A 13,997-nucleotide genomic window follows, 5' to 3' on the forward strand; every position below is an offset into this window, starting at 1 on the left:
TTCTCATCCATTGAATAAACAAAAACTAATTAAATGTCATAGCATGCCATACAATCATGATTAGGGCTTCAACATACCCTAACTACTTAGAATTTAGTTGCACATGGTTTGAATTGGAAGCACAAAAGAATTCATAAGCAAAGTAAAATAGAAAAACCCTAAAAATCAAGTTGGAAAAATCGTCAGAACAACTGGTCGGCGGGATCTGCCTACTGGTCGGTGGATGGCTGATCTGCTTTCTTCTGCTCGGGTTTCTTGCTTGATTCTCGCGCGTAAGAGTCTTTTCGTTAGCTTTTCTAGCCTTTTTATAGTGCTCTTGAGTCCTCCTTCATTCCTTTTTGGTTTGAGAGTCCTTAAAGTGTAGAGAAAATCAACTCCTTAATTCTCTGATTGAATTAGGATTTCTCCACATCACTTTGTCCAATGAGAATTCGTCATGTCATCATCAATATCTCTGCGAATATCTCCATAATTTGCTGTGATATCTACATGAATTGGGCTTCTCGATCCATCAAGGTCTTCTGCTTAGTCCAGGACTTCAAGCTTTTCCTTATTTGCGCATCTTTCCTCAATATTATCTTCTTTTTGTATATTTGCTCCGAAAAACCTAATAAACACAAAAGTAAATAAATAAAGAGAAAATAGAATAAACTAACAAAGATTAATATAGGGATTAACCATATACACGTCGCATAAAATGCTCCTATCAGAACTCGACAAGGATGAGGGCGGCGAAGAAGAAGAGGAAGCCGAGGAGGTAGGGGATCGGGAGGAACAATAGAATCACATGGCGGAGGCTCCCTGATGTCCTTGTTGGAAACGCCATAGTCTGGATTAGAGATGTAGAGCTTGGTTCCAGTTTCGATGGCGGAGGCTTTGCTAGCCGGGGTTGCATAGGCGGCTCCTTGATCCAAGAACATGTTGTGCTGCCACTGGACTCCGGCACCTGAATCCCCAAATTATTCATGAATATTCATTCTTGTTGTATTGTTTTAATTCGAACAAGGAAAAATCGAAGCAGGAAGCAAGAGATCTACTGCTTTACCTTGGCGGCGCCAGCGCCATAGGGCGTCGCACGATTGGGCAAGCAGCGGGTGGGTCCGGGAGTGGAGGCAACTCGGGCAGCTTTGGGTTTTCGTTTTGGGGTGTTGGTACATACACGTAAATATTTCATCAAATTGAGTATTTTGGTCATTTTGCATTAAACTTGGGGGTCAGACTTGCATCATTTGACTTTTGAGACTGGGCTCATGTCCTAATTTGTATAATTCTTTTGGCAAGTGAGTTTTCTATGTTTATATTTTTGATCATATGCTACTATGTAATTTTCTAAAAAATAAACACCCTCGATAATATATATATATATAGACCCTCACTCCACGGTCGCCTTTGTTTTTGGGGTTTAATTTCAGAGTCGGTGTCTTCTCCTTCAGCTGGGAATTTCAATTCTCTCTCCCTACCCAATTCGCGCCGGTGCTTCTTCTCCGCAGCCAATATGCAGGTATGAACCCTAGCTCGATCTAATCTCAGTTCATCATCCAAACTTGATAATTGCTCAAAACCCTAATTATCCGCTTGCCACCCAAAACCCTAATCTCAAATCCTTATTTAACAATGTTGCTCCATCTTCCTCAAATTGATTAGTGTATCTGATTGTTTGTTCTTTTTCTTCAGGCCAGTGATAGGTTCAACATCAATTCCCAGCTCGAACACCTTCAAGCTAAGTACGTCGGAACAGGGCATGCCGACTTGCATAGATAGTGAGTGGAGATTTTGATTTCGGTTTGTAAAGTTCGAGTCTTTTTGGGTTAATTTGTTGGTTGAATGTTGTTTCGAAGTTCTGATGTGGTTTGGATTTTGGATTGGTGCAGTGAATGGGCTGTGAATATTCAGCGTGATAGCTATGCCTCCTATGTTGGTCATTATCCGATTCTTGCCTACTTTGCTCTTGCTGAGAATGAGTCGATTGGGAGAGAACGCTACAACTTTATGCAGGTTCGATTTACTTGCTTCGATTTTGATAGCCTTTTTTTCGTAAGTTTTGCTTTTGATTTGTGTTGGGCGTGTTCTTAGCTTTGGCCACTGTGTCTGGACATAGTTTCTTAAACTGTTGCAAGTGCTTTCGGATTTCAGATTTCAGATTTGTTATTGTCTATGTGTTCTTTGGTTGTGTGTTTGTAAGATCATATATTGGCTTGCTAGCATGATTTTCAATTCGAGGTTTGCAGTTCACAAATTTCATATCAGAAGTAATTGTAATCTATTGTAAGGATAAGTGCATTAATGTTGTATGTGGTAGACTGCGACTGAAGTACTCAAGAGTAGTTTATTTAGAATGTATGCTGGTTAAAGCTAGCTTGTTAGGTGTTCTTCTGTTTGAGTAGTTTTCAGTAGATTTAGGAATTGTCTTGGCATGGTCTTTGATGATAGGCAGAACTTTTGCAACCAATTAGAGGAAGAATAGCTTCTTGGATATGATGTTTAGGGGGTTAAATGTGGTATGTTCATTAGGTTAAGTAGACATCCATTGGGATGTTAACAATGTTGGTTATCGGAGCATAACTAAAAGAGGATGGCTGGGAATATGATAGGTAATTGGGACTGGAAAGGAGGGTTAAGTGGATAATGCATTTGTGCCTAGTTCCAGAAGGTACAGCTCTGGAAAACATAGAGGAAGTTCACTGGAAGGCCCTTTTTTATTTAATTTAGTTTTTATTTGACTGCCAGTAGTTAGACTACTGATTACCATTTACTAGAATACTGCTCAGTGCTATAGAAAGAATATTTTTCAGATAACTACCGTGCATAAGTAGTTCAGATAGAGAATAAATTTTAAATAGGTAGTTCAAAAGTAGTTGGGATAGGTTTTGTTTTGTTCTCTCAAGTTTGCCACACCAGTCCTATTTGTTGAACATGACATTGCAATCAATGACTAGCCTTTATTATGTAATTTAAGCCGTGATGTTTCCTATACCTGGAAGAAATGTGTCCAAAGTACAATTTTGCTTACGTACCGTTAAACTGAACTGAACTGAATTTTTTTAGTGGGTTTTTGGTCCCTTTTCATTACATGTAAAAAGGGAGCTACCGGTCGGATACAAGTATTATTAGCTGTCCGGTGATCTGGACATTTAGACCCATACTGTTGTCCAAACTACTGGGGCTAACTATGCCCCTATCAAATACTGTTTTCACAAATAAATATCCTTATGTTTTCGCATATTGCCACTTCAGCATAAAATTTTAGCCTTGGAGACTTTAGATTTTAATATTATCTCTAGGACAGATTTTAAACTAAGGTGAAAATTGAAATATAATGATATGTTATCTTCTTGGAGTGTGGAGAGCATGATTTCATCAAATTAGTGTTGCGCTTCTGGAAAATTATGTCAATAATTGGTGTCAAATATGCTTTTTGAAGCTTATACCAAGACTTAGTTTTGAATAGGATCTTGTGAGTAAAATCTTTTTCTTTAAATTACACTACTAAACTTAATATTTGTGTGTGCCACACTCTCCTACACCTATTGGCAACCTCATATCTGTCCCATTATTTGTGTATTTTATCATGATCTTGTGTTACTTGGGGCTAATTCGGGCTAAATCTGGGTTTTTTTTTTTTAACTCCAAAATACTTGTGTTAATTTTACCTACCAAAATCTATTTTGGTGTGCAGAGAATGCTTTTGCCTTGCGGTCCTCCCCCAGAGAGAGAAGACGATTGAGAATGTTCTTGTAAGGATAAGGACGAGAACAAGTCTGATCTACTCTGTTCTCATCTTCTATGTTTGCTGGAAGTAAATCATATGCTAATTTTACCTCTCATATGTTTGAGGACTAGTTGGAAGTTATTTTCTTTGCACTTGTGGGTGAATAGTTGGAATGTAGACTTTTCAGTAACAGATTTGTAATGCCATGTTGTGCCATTGTCGGTAAACAGCCCCAAGTCAAAGCTTTGTATGAGACCAGTTTTATGATCTTTGATTCTTTGGTATTAATGCTTCTAACATGTGCTATGCTATGCGATAGGGTGAGTTATACATGTGATGTGGTTTTACAGTCTTGGTTTTCCAAGAAACATGTGGATGGATGCTGAGAGTTTCTAAAAATTAAAAGTAAAAAGCCGAGATGTTCCAAAATACTCTATGAGTCTTAAGCACACTATATGGATCTTATTCTTATAAACTTGGTATATATGTTCAAGCTATAAATCTATGAGCAGAAATTTTAAACGGATAAGAGAGAGAAATTGACATTCATTTACAATTGAATTGGGTACGCTTGTTAATGCATTACTTTCAAACTGATGGGCGCCCCTAAGCGTCACAACCAAAGGGAACACAGCGAACTGCAGGAAAAGAAACAAATTCTATGCATTAGGGTAGTTCTGGGACGCGTTTCAGGTCCATTTCTACTTGCTGGATCGTCCATTGCATATTTTCCAACTTCTGTGGAGGAATGTTGATTAGTTTAGCATTAGGAAACCAACGGACAACTGTAAGCATTCCTATTACCTTTAAAATATCACGGTACTGCTCTGCAATTTTATTGAAGTGAGCATCAACACTCTGATACTCATGAAGGCGAGTAACCTGGTAAAACAAACAGAAAACTCAAACTAGTACATAGCCAGGAGGAGAGATCTAGTCAAAACTAAAACTTCCTAACAGAATGCCATAAAAACCATAGATTTAGCAGCAAATAAGTTATGAGCAATATACAGCTTGACCGATTGGCACATCAATCCAAACACGCAAACAAGTATTGAAAAAAAACAACCAACCAAAGGATGCTAAAGAAAATACATTATGACTAGAAGCAGCCTGAGATAGTTTTTAAAATCATTGAAACTGTTATCAGTAATGAAAACTCTAACCAGGAACTGAGGATTCGCATAAGAAAAGAAAAACAGATAAGAATTAGAATAACATACTGCTTTATCATGTGTGATTGAAGCTTCTTTTGTAGCTTCAAGAAGATATTTCCTGGAAATGAGCTAAACTGATTATATGAACTTGAGCTAGTGACCTGCACATGCTTTCAAATGAGTCATCGATACATACCTTATTTTATGCAGGGCAGGTACTGAATCCTTGGAATAAGTGTCCCGAAGGAGACCGTACTCCAGGCTCCTGAAATGAAATGGGGGTATATTTACTAATAATGTTAGAATAAATGAAAACCCTGGTGTTAGCCAGAAATCACTTCTGAACTTCTGTAAGAAGACCTAAGCAACAAAGTTCATAAACATATGGGAACATATGGAAAATAGTTAATTAATTAAAATTAATGCAAAAATTAAATAATTGAAGTACAGAAAAACCAGACAGCAAACCTCAATTTTGCATCTATGGTCTCACACCTTTTGCACAAGAATATCTTTTGCAGTTCATCCTATAGATCATTTGTTCAGTGCAAGAATGATCCACAACAAAAATACAGAAAGGATAATTTACAACAGTTTTTAAGGCATATAAAAAAAAATTATTGCTGAAAACATATCAATGATTTGAGTACTAGAAGCTTACATATTTGTGTTGATGTTGCAACTTCAAATTTCTGACCAGCTTGATAAGAACTCCCAATATCTGCTCTAAAACCTAGTTTGTGCAAAAAGACTATCCGTCACATATCCTCCTGAACAAAATATGGCCGGTATGAATCTGCAGAAACAGGAAATATATACTTGTTTCATACATTGTAGTATTCAGTAAATCTTCTTTCTGCTGAATACAGATCTTCCTTCAGAGCTGCTTCCTCCCTTTCCAGCTCCTCAGTTATTGACTTTACCCTGATATACTCACCAGAAAAGAGAAACACACTATAGATCATAACAGAAAGAAACAGAACAGTGGTTCAGAAATTTATAAATTAATTTAATTGTTCACCGAGTGCATTGGTCTATAGATGCATTGCAAGGTACAATGATAACCACAAACTCTTGTCACTCGACTATTCATTGTAATTAGTAGTGTTAAAAAATGAGGGTGCTACTGCTAACCATTTAGCAGAGAATGACATTTTAACTATTTTCTTGAAAAGAAAGAAACACTTCATCTTAAGCCACGAAACATTTTAGAAATAATTCCATGATTGCGGACCATTCATGTCAGCTTCTAGCTCATGTAACAGATGTTGTTATATGCCAAATAATTTTGTCAAACATCAGGAGACAGAATCTTTATCCATGCATGAAATTACCGTAAACTAAAATTGCATTATAGAGGAACTTAAACCTTTCTGGTAACTGATCACTTGTATTTTCCTGTCCGGATGACAACCAGTCTGCAGCAATAAAGCACTGGTGTCAATTACCCCTATAACTACCATACATATTTCCAAAAACATTGTTGTTAGTGTATTAAATTTCTAGAACATTAGCGAACTTGATCACCCCACGGCCATTCATAAAACCAAATTTTGCTTTAGAGAAATCAATAGAGAGAGAGAGAGAGAGAGAGAGAGAGAGAGAGAGAGAGAGAGAGAGAGAGAGAGAGAGAGAGAGAGAGAGAGAGAGAGAGAGAGAGAGAGAGAGAGAGAGAGAGAGAGACCTATGTCTTCCATTACAAAGGGGTGGGCTAACTTATCACATTTAGCTTGTAAACGAGCCTCAATCTCATCGGAAAGACACAGCTGGTATTCTGCCAGATCCTGCAGTTGAAAGATGATGGTTGTGTCTGAAGCTTCCAATTATATATAGGATTGTTATATCAAAATAATATCTTCATTCTTCTTTACAATGGACTATATATAATGAAGTAACAGCAATTATAAGAAACAATGTTCAGATGCGATATAATAACAAAAAAAGAAGAAGGATAGATTAGAAATTAAAGAAAAGGCACTTTTGTATGGCAGAACCATAATAGACAGTGTACCATGTCGAAAGGGATTTGTTGAAGCTGTGTTTTCCATAAATATGCAGGTGTAATTCCAAGAAAGCGATTGGGAACGCCTCCAAGTCCAGGTTCCTCTACTGAAGTAGCACTGAGACAAAGATTGTTGTTTGCTGCACTAACTGTGCTATTTGCACCACTATAATTTGGAGAGTTAGAACTTGACCCGACTGTGAAACTGGTACAAGTACTATCGAGGGAACTTTGTGACACTATGCTGCATCTTTCAATTTCTTCCTCATGAATATCACCGTCTTTAGAGAGCAGAGGAAGCCTCAACCTTTGAGCGGCTTCTGCAGTGATCATAAGATGCTCCAACGTCTCAAACAGCTGATATAGACATGAAAATCCCAATTTCCATCAGTACTTAAATGGCTCACATGTATCAGGCAAATACACAATTTGACCAGTACATTTGCATTCAATGAAAATTGAATCACCAAGTTGTCTTTTGAAGAAAATCTAAAATTCAAAGTCCATCGGTGCATATTTCAGTTCAGACAAAGGGTTAAATTCAAAGTGAATAGTCTTCCATGGATTACTACTTAAATTCATACCATCCCATAGTATCTAACTGTCTGTAGCAGTTCTAGTCAATTTTATATTAATACTATGCCTCCTAATTATATTTCATCGCAAGGCATAAATTCATGAAACCATTCTGTTCCATGCATGAAGATCTTATGCTCATTTCGAATCAACAACTGAATATTCATATATAGTGTTCCCAACAAGCACATTGATGATCGTTCCGAAATTCCAATACATTGAGCAAATGAACAAAATACAAACCTGAGGAGGGTTCCCCCAGCCTTGGTGATAATCTTCCACCATTGCAATTGCCTCACTATAAATTGCCTACATTACAATACAAACCAACATACATGTACACTTACATTTAAAACTCTTGCAGAAATAGAAAAACTAGTTCAATTATAACAACTGCAAAATCCAAAACAGGGTCACCATGGCTTCCAAGTAACGCAGTCTTTCCCTGCACATTTCCTCCCTAGCCTGCAAAATCCAACAACAAATCAATGGCACGGCAATTCGATAAGATAGAGATATGTCGAGAGAGAGAGAGTACGAGTTGGAGGTCGTAGTATGCGGATTTGGAGACGAGAGAATCATCGGGAGCGAAGCAGTGGCGCCCCAGATGATCAATGACTTGGCTCAAATCCTGTAGCTGGCATTGTTCTTGTAATTGCAGTCTCTTCAACATTTCCTGATCTTCTTCTTCTTCTGCGTCGTCCCCTATCGATCCGAAACGGTGTCGTCTCCGTTGAATTCCGTGTTCGTTCTTCTTCTTGCTTTCCTAACAATATGGATGCCACAATGCCCTTGCAGGAATTCAAATGGACTACCACGGTTCCAAAATTCCAGGGAACCTATGTGTTGGTTTACCAAAAGGCCCTCGTGGGAATGGGAACGATGTCGTTTACTTAAAGCCCCATGTCGTTTTTTTTTTGGCTCAATCTTGAGGATGACTATCACTTTTAGGCTTTTAGCTCCTGAAGTTCTCGCCCCAAATATCCGTGATCCAATACGCGGACTAAACATGGCCGGTCTTAAGATTTTAGAAGGTGTGAAAATTTCTAAGAATTTGCTATGATCTCACATGAAATGATCAAGACTTAATCAATCACCATCATCAAATTAATCTAGTATATAACTAAAACCTACTACCAATGTAAAAGCATACTAATGATCACAGTTCCAGTATAGGACATTTTATTAAGATGTACAACTTTTGGATGTTTAAATATTGGGAAAAACTCACCAATGGTGTCTGGACACTTAGGGGATTTTCAGAATGATACCTGAACTTACAAAGTTATTAATGTGATACTTGGACTCATTTTTTTGTATCAACGTCGTAACTACGACCAATTTCCGTCACGGAGCCGTTAAATTTTGCACGTGCATTGCACGTGAGTCACTTAATGAAGACAAAAAGACTGATTTACCCTCAATTTTTTTATTTTTTTTCTTTTCTTTCTTTCTGTTTCTTTTGTTTTGTTTTCTTTCTTTCTTCTTCTTCTTTTTGAGTTTCTTTATTCTCTCCTTCTCTCCTTGCCAACTCCACCGCAACCAACACCAGACTACACTGGTCGATCAGTTCAACCAGCACCACTGCCAAGCCCATCAAGCCCATTTTCTTTCTCGATCTCCGGCGAAACCCTCTTTCTTCCTCATGGTCCTTTTCTTCTTCATCCTCGTCCTCTTCAGCAATGGGCAACCTAACCCTCTGCATCCTCGGGTTTCTTATTTTCTTCTTCTTCTCCTCTCCGTCTTTGGCCCTCGATGCGTTGATGGCTTGATCAGTGACTCCACCGACTACAACTCCAGATTTCTTCTCTTATTCTCCTCCTCCTCTGGCTCTGTCTTTAGCCCTTGATGGCTTGATCAGTGAGTCCACCGAAATACCTAATCACCGATGGTAAATAGGTATTCTGATAACCAATTCATAAAACCCAAATTGAAATTGATAAAGCTAATTAGCTAAACCCTTTTTGATTTCTGGCCTTCTGGGTATTGGGTTGTTTTTTGGTATTTGAAATTGTGTATATGTGAATTTGTGGGTTTGTTGAATTTTTGTGTGTGTGTAAACGTGAATTTGATATCTGGGTTGGGTTTGTTGAATTTGTGTGTAAACTTGAATGGAGTTCATGGATGTTGCTGATGTGCAGAGCCATTTTTTTTTTCATTTGTTAAGAAATTCAAGCCCAACCAAGGATGAATTCCTGGATCCGCCCCTGGGTGGGAGGAGAGAACGAGAGTGGTGGTGGCTAAGTCATTGGCGGCGGCGGGGATGAACTCGGAGTGAGCGGCGAAGCCTCAGTGCACAATTTCAATTTGCTGTAGGATTTGAAGTGGGGGAAACCAGAAACATCTGCGGTGCATGCAGATGGATTGAGACACAGCGGCGGTGTTTGATCAGCGATAGGCGGTGGGAATCGGACGAGCAAGATGATTTTGAATCTTGATGATTCAAATCAGGGGGTGAAGAAATTGAAAAAGAAGAAGAAGAAGAAGAAAGAAAGAAAAGAAAAGAAAAAGAAAGAAAGAAAAGTAAAAAAAAATTTGAGGGTAAATCACTCTTTTTTCCTTCATTAAGTGACTCACGTGCGATGCACGTGCAAAATTTAATGGCTCTATGAAGGAAATTGGTCGTAGGTACAACGTTGATACGAAAAAATGAGTTCAGGTATCACATTGATAACTTTGTAAATTCAGGTATCATTCTGAAAGTCCCCTAAATGTCTAGACACCGTTGGTGAATTTTTCCCTTAAATATTTATCAAACAATTAGAAAATTTTTCGGTACATCAATTTAATGATATATTAAACTAGTCTGATAATACATGAAGTCAGTTTACCTCTAAATTGAACTAGCATAATGTATCAATTCATTGGTGTATAGTAGACGAACCCTAAATAATTTGTACATTTCTATATCAACTTAAAATTCACATTTAGTAGAATACATACTTTTTTGAGCGGTCAAATACAAGAAGATAGAATTGAAGAATGATGAGCAATGGAAGGTAGAGAAATGATCAAAGCAATACATTTTTTGTTTCAATTGAACTATATATGTGGAATTTTTCTTGGCTTCTCTCCTTCTAGAAAGTCAGAAACTCAGCATCAACCCCAGAGCATATATGGAGGTGTGAATGAGACTCGTGATGGCTCTTATAGTGATTGACAGCTTGTAGGGGTGAAATTTCAGCTCGCTTTCTTCCTCGGTTGCTTTCTTGCAGCACCTTAGTCTCCAATAGCCACTAAAATGAAGATCTGAAAGCAACATTGAGCTAAAATGCAGCTGCATACTTATATATGCAAGGTCCCAGCCAGTCTGTCTGTATACTGTCGCCCCACTCAATTTCCTTGAGTCTTTGAGAGCTATACACAGGTTACCTAGTCAATCCTCCACTCTAAAGCAATCTCATGTAGAAATTTACCACTTTTCTCATACTTTCCACTTGCCTGAGTTACTGGCTCAGTAGAACTGAGACTTATTGTCTTTCATTATACAAGTATATGTAAGTTTGGAGAATATACTGATTCTCGAACTCAAGTGATCGGTCATACTCTTGCAAGAATGCTTGATCTAGAGTTGTTTTAGTTTCTCGCTAATATTGACCATTAATTATATCTGTTTGGCTCTAGTTTTGTTGCAGTTGGTCAACAGTTTCTTTTCTGCGCGGGCGTGCCAGCACCGTTCGGGTGAGGTCGTCGGGGGTGTCCCTTGACCTGACTTCTTTCGAGCGATTATGGACGAGGAGAGCACCAACCTCGTCACGGGATTCTCTGTGCCTCGTGGTGAGGACTTTTGCTAAGCTTCTTTAAGATCACACAATCGATACTTGACGTCGTAGATCAAGCAGAGCGAAAATCACTGGGAAGTGGGGATAACTTGCTAAAGCGTGACTTTAGATTGGCTGGTTTGCGAGGGCGTTACCCTTGCTTGGCTGGTTCCGTAACCGTTGTGGTCGCGGTACTAGAATTGGCTCCCGAGGAGACTAGGACCGAAGCACGTTGACAGAGGGTTTGGTGGCACTGACAATCAGCTCTTGAGGAGACTAGGACTAGAGTGTGATCACCGGTAAGAGAAAGAGAGGGATTCTCTGGAGAGACTTGAGTAGTCGTAGAGATTAGTTGATGAATTGTGTGTCTAGTTACTTTGTCGTAGCCTCTATATATAGGCTACCAAGCCATAGTGGTTGGTCTTAAGCAAATCATGATGGGTTAAGCACTTAAGCACTAATGGAATTGTTAGGTTTAAGCACTTAAACACTAGTGGAATTGTTAGGTTTAAGCACTTAAACACTAATGGAATTGTTAGGTTTAAGCACTTAAACACTAATGGAATTGTGATAGGTTTTCCAATTAAGCCACCATAAAATGTAGTTGAATGCTTCCCCACGTGCATGCCATATTCCTTAATTGAATGGAGTATGAATATTCGCATTCTTGCAACTTGCATAATCTTCCATAATTCTGCAGTTAGGCTTTATTTAGCATTGGCCAGGTACCATTAGTCCCAGGACATTCAATCTGTCCGTAAAATTTGTTGGATCGCAAAACAAGGACACGCAAGGTGGATATGTTCTTCAATAAGCATGGAAATGTATCTGTTATCTGATTGTTTCCGAGGCTTAAAACCTCTAACTGTGTGCAGTTGACTAGAGATCTTGGTGGCTTCCTTGTTTAGCTCGGTTTCTCCTAGCCGAAGTAGGAAAATGTGCTAAAGTTGACTTTTCATTTCCATGCTTCCATCATTTCCTTTTCTTGCAGCTCGCATAATCTTTCATAATTCTGCAGATAGGCTTTATTTAGCTTCTAAATTATATATTTCGAACTTGTCGACAATATATAGCTTGAGCCACTGACATTGGCTCAATTTCTCCAAGACACGCTTTGTCAAGTCAAAATGCTCATTTTGGGTTCAAACAATAGCAATTCAATATAGATATGTTACTTGATGAACTCAAACATTTGATCTTACATACAAGAAAGATAAAGAATTATTTATCCCGATGTTGAGTCCATCATCAATTGGTAACATGCGACGACTTGAGTCCTTAGATTTGTCACAGAACAGACTGAATGGGCAAATTCCACCAGAGTTTGCAGGGCTTAATTTTCTTTCATACTTGAATCTGTCAGACAATGAACTGGTTGGAGGGATCCCAACAAGTACTCAGTTTTCAACATTTCCAAAAGCTGCCTTTGTCGGTAATGAGGGATTATGGGGACCTCCTTTGACGGAGGATAACATAACAACATTGTCACTACCAGCACTAAGTGAAAGCTCTCCTAATCCTGGACATGACATTGATTGGAATATTATCAGTGTTCAAATTGGATATACATTTGGCTTTGGAATTGCCATCAGTTCACTTTTGTTTTGCAAGAGATGGAGGGAATGGTATTACAGATCTATGTACAAAATTGTTCTTAAGCTCTTCCCTCAGCTGGAACAAAGAATTGGTATTCAAAGAAGACAGGTTCACATGAACCAAAGGTGGAGGCGTTGAAATGATTATGCAGATTGATATAGCTCAACCATATGCCTCAGAATTCTTGGTTATACTCATGTGCAAGTTCATTATATTTTTATCTCTTTATGTACAAGTAATTGTAATAGACTTCTGGTAGTATTGCAATGAAAATGTCTGCATTGAGATCTAGTTTTGCTTTAAACTTCTGGTTCGGCTTAAATTCTGTTCTTGGGAGTTATGGGACGGTTTATTTCCTATCTGCAGTTCATGGAAAAACTGCCTCATGTTCACATTAAAGGAGGCCATGAGGAGGAATGTGAGTGTGTGGAATTTCAATCAAATTGACTAAGGCAGAAGAAGGGTATCATATATTCCATAAGCAGAGTGTTACAACTTCCTGTTAACTATTCAAACTGCTCAGCAAGTTGCATACAAATTTATAAGAAAGCAACATAGAAATGACAGAGGAATTGAAACTTGAAGCAACTCTATCTAAGAAACAAAGCACTTGCATTGTAATCCTTCTTGTCTTCTTGCATTATAAACTTGAAGTAGCAATCAAACATATCCATAGATTTTGGTTCAATTTTCTTTTCACTAAATAAACTTTAAACTGGGTATTACGTAAACGAAAATGATACCACAAATACAAACATAAAAGATGAAAATCAGATAATTAGAACAACACAAATAAACTAGACGGAAGCCAAAACATGACTAGAACTTACATATTTAAGCTTGCTTTAGTCTGCCAGCTACAGCAGAGTAGTCGCCTGAGAAGCTCCGTCACCGGCCGCCTGAAACAAAAAGGGCATTGAAATCCGCCTTCTAGTTGAGCGCGAGAGCTGCCGCCCCTGGTGAAAGCAATTTGGACCATGTTTTTCTTAATTATCAGAGCTCAGAGAGGAAGGGATTTTATTCTGTTAAACGACGTCGTCATCTTACCTGGGGATTTTATAACTCTCGATTTTTTTTTTTTTTTAAGTTCTTTTGGTGAAAGTTTTTCACTTCATGGAAAAGTTTGTTAATTGTTACTAATAAAATTCAATAGAAAATTTGCACAAGAAACCCACATTCAATTATATTTATACAAA

At 38.2% G+C, this 13,997-nt stretch overlaps 2 protein-coding genes across 4 annotated transcripts; one reads left to right on the plus strand and one right to left on the minus strand.

The window, feature by feature from the left end:
* Positions 1 to 1,360: 1,360 nt before the first annotated feature.
* On the plus strand, positions 1,361 to 4,020 carry LOC112201504 (uncharacterized protein At4g14342). The gene is made up of 4 exons (XM_024342388.2): positions 1,361 to 1,501; positions 1,675 to 1,760; positions 1,872 to 1,995; positions 3,677 to 4,020. Exons 1-4 carry the CDS (start codon positions 1,496 to 1,498, stop codon positions 3,722 to 3,724), a joined length of 264 nt encoding a protein of 87 aa, XP_024198156.1. The 5' UTR covers positions 1,361 to 1,495; the 3' UTR covers positions 3,725 to 4,020.
* Positions 4,021 to 4,161: 141 nt separating this feature from the next.
* On the minus strand, positions 4,162 to 13,792 carry LOC112201503 (AUGMIN subunit 4). 3 transcript variants are annotated; one of them, XM_040507401.1, is made up of 14 exons: positions 13,632 to 13,792; positions 7,983 to 8,447; positions 7,862 to 7,909; positions 7,688 to 7,753; positions 6,878 to 7,225; positions 6,551 to 6,650; positions 6,236 to 6,284; positions 5,697 to 5,790; positions 5,528 to 5,599; positions 5,335 to 5,393; positions 5,063 to 5,131; positions 4,933 to 4,984; positions 4,514 to 4,591; positions 4,162 to 4,347 (listed from the first exon to the last, which is right to left on the minus strand). In XM_040507401.1, the coding sequence occupies exons 2-14, from the start codon at positions 8,115 to 8,117 to the stop codon at positions 4,204 to 4,206; spliced, it is 1,314 nt and encodes a 437-aa protein (XP_040363335.1). In that variant the 5' UTR covers positions 8,118 to 8,447; positions 13,632 to 13,792; the 3' UTR covers positions 4,162 to 4,203. The 3 variants fall into 3 exon arrangements, with proteins under 3 accessions (XP_040363335.1, XP_040363336.1, XP_024198155.1); XM_040507402.1 differs by having other exon boundaries at positions 7,983 to 8,462; XM_024342387.2 differs by having other exon boundaries at positions 4,211 to 4,447.
* Positions 13,793 to 13,997: the final 205 nt, after the last annotated feature.

This window comes from Rosa chinensis, chromosome 5 (genome assembly GCF_002994745.2).
Source record: "Rosa chinensis cultivar Old Blush chromosome 5, RchiOBHm-V2, whole genome shotgun sequence".
Classification (NCBI taxonomy): Eukaryota; Viridiplantae; Streptophyta; class Magnoliopsida; order Rosales; family Rosaceae; genus Rosa; species Rosa chinensis.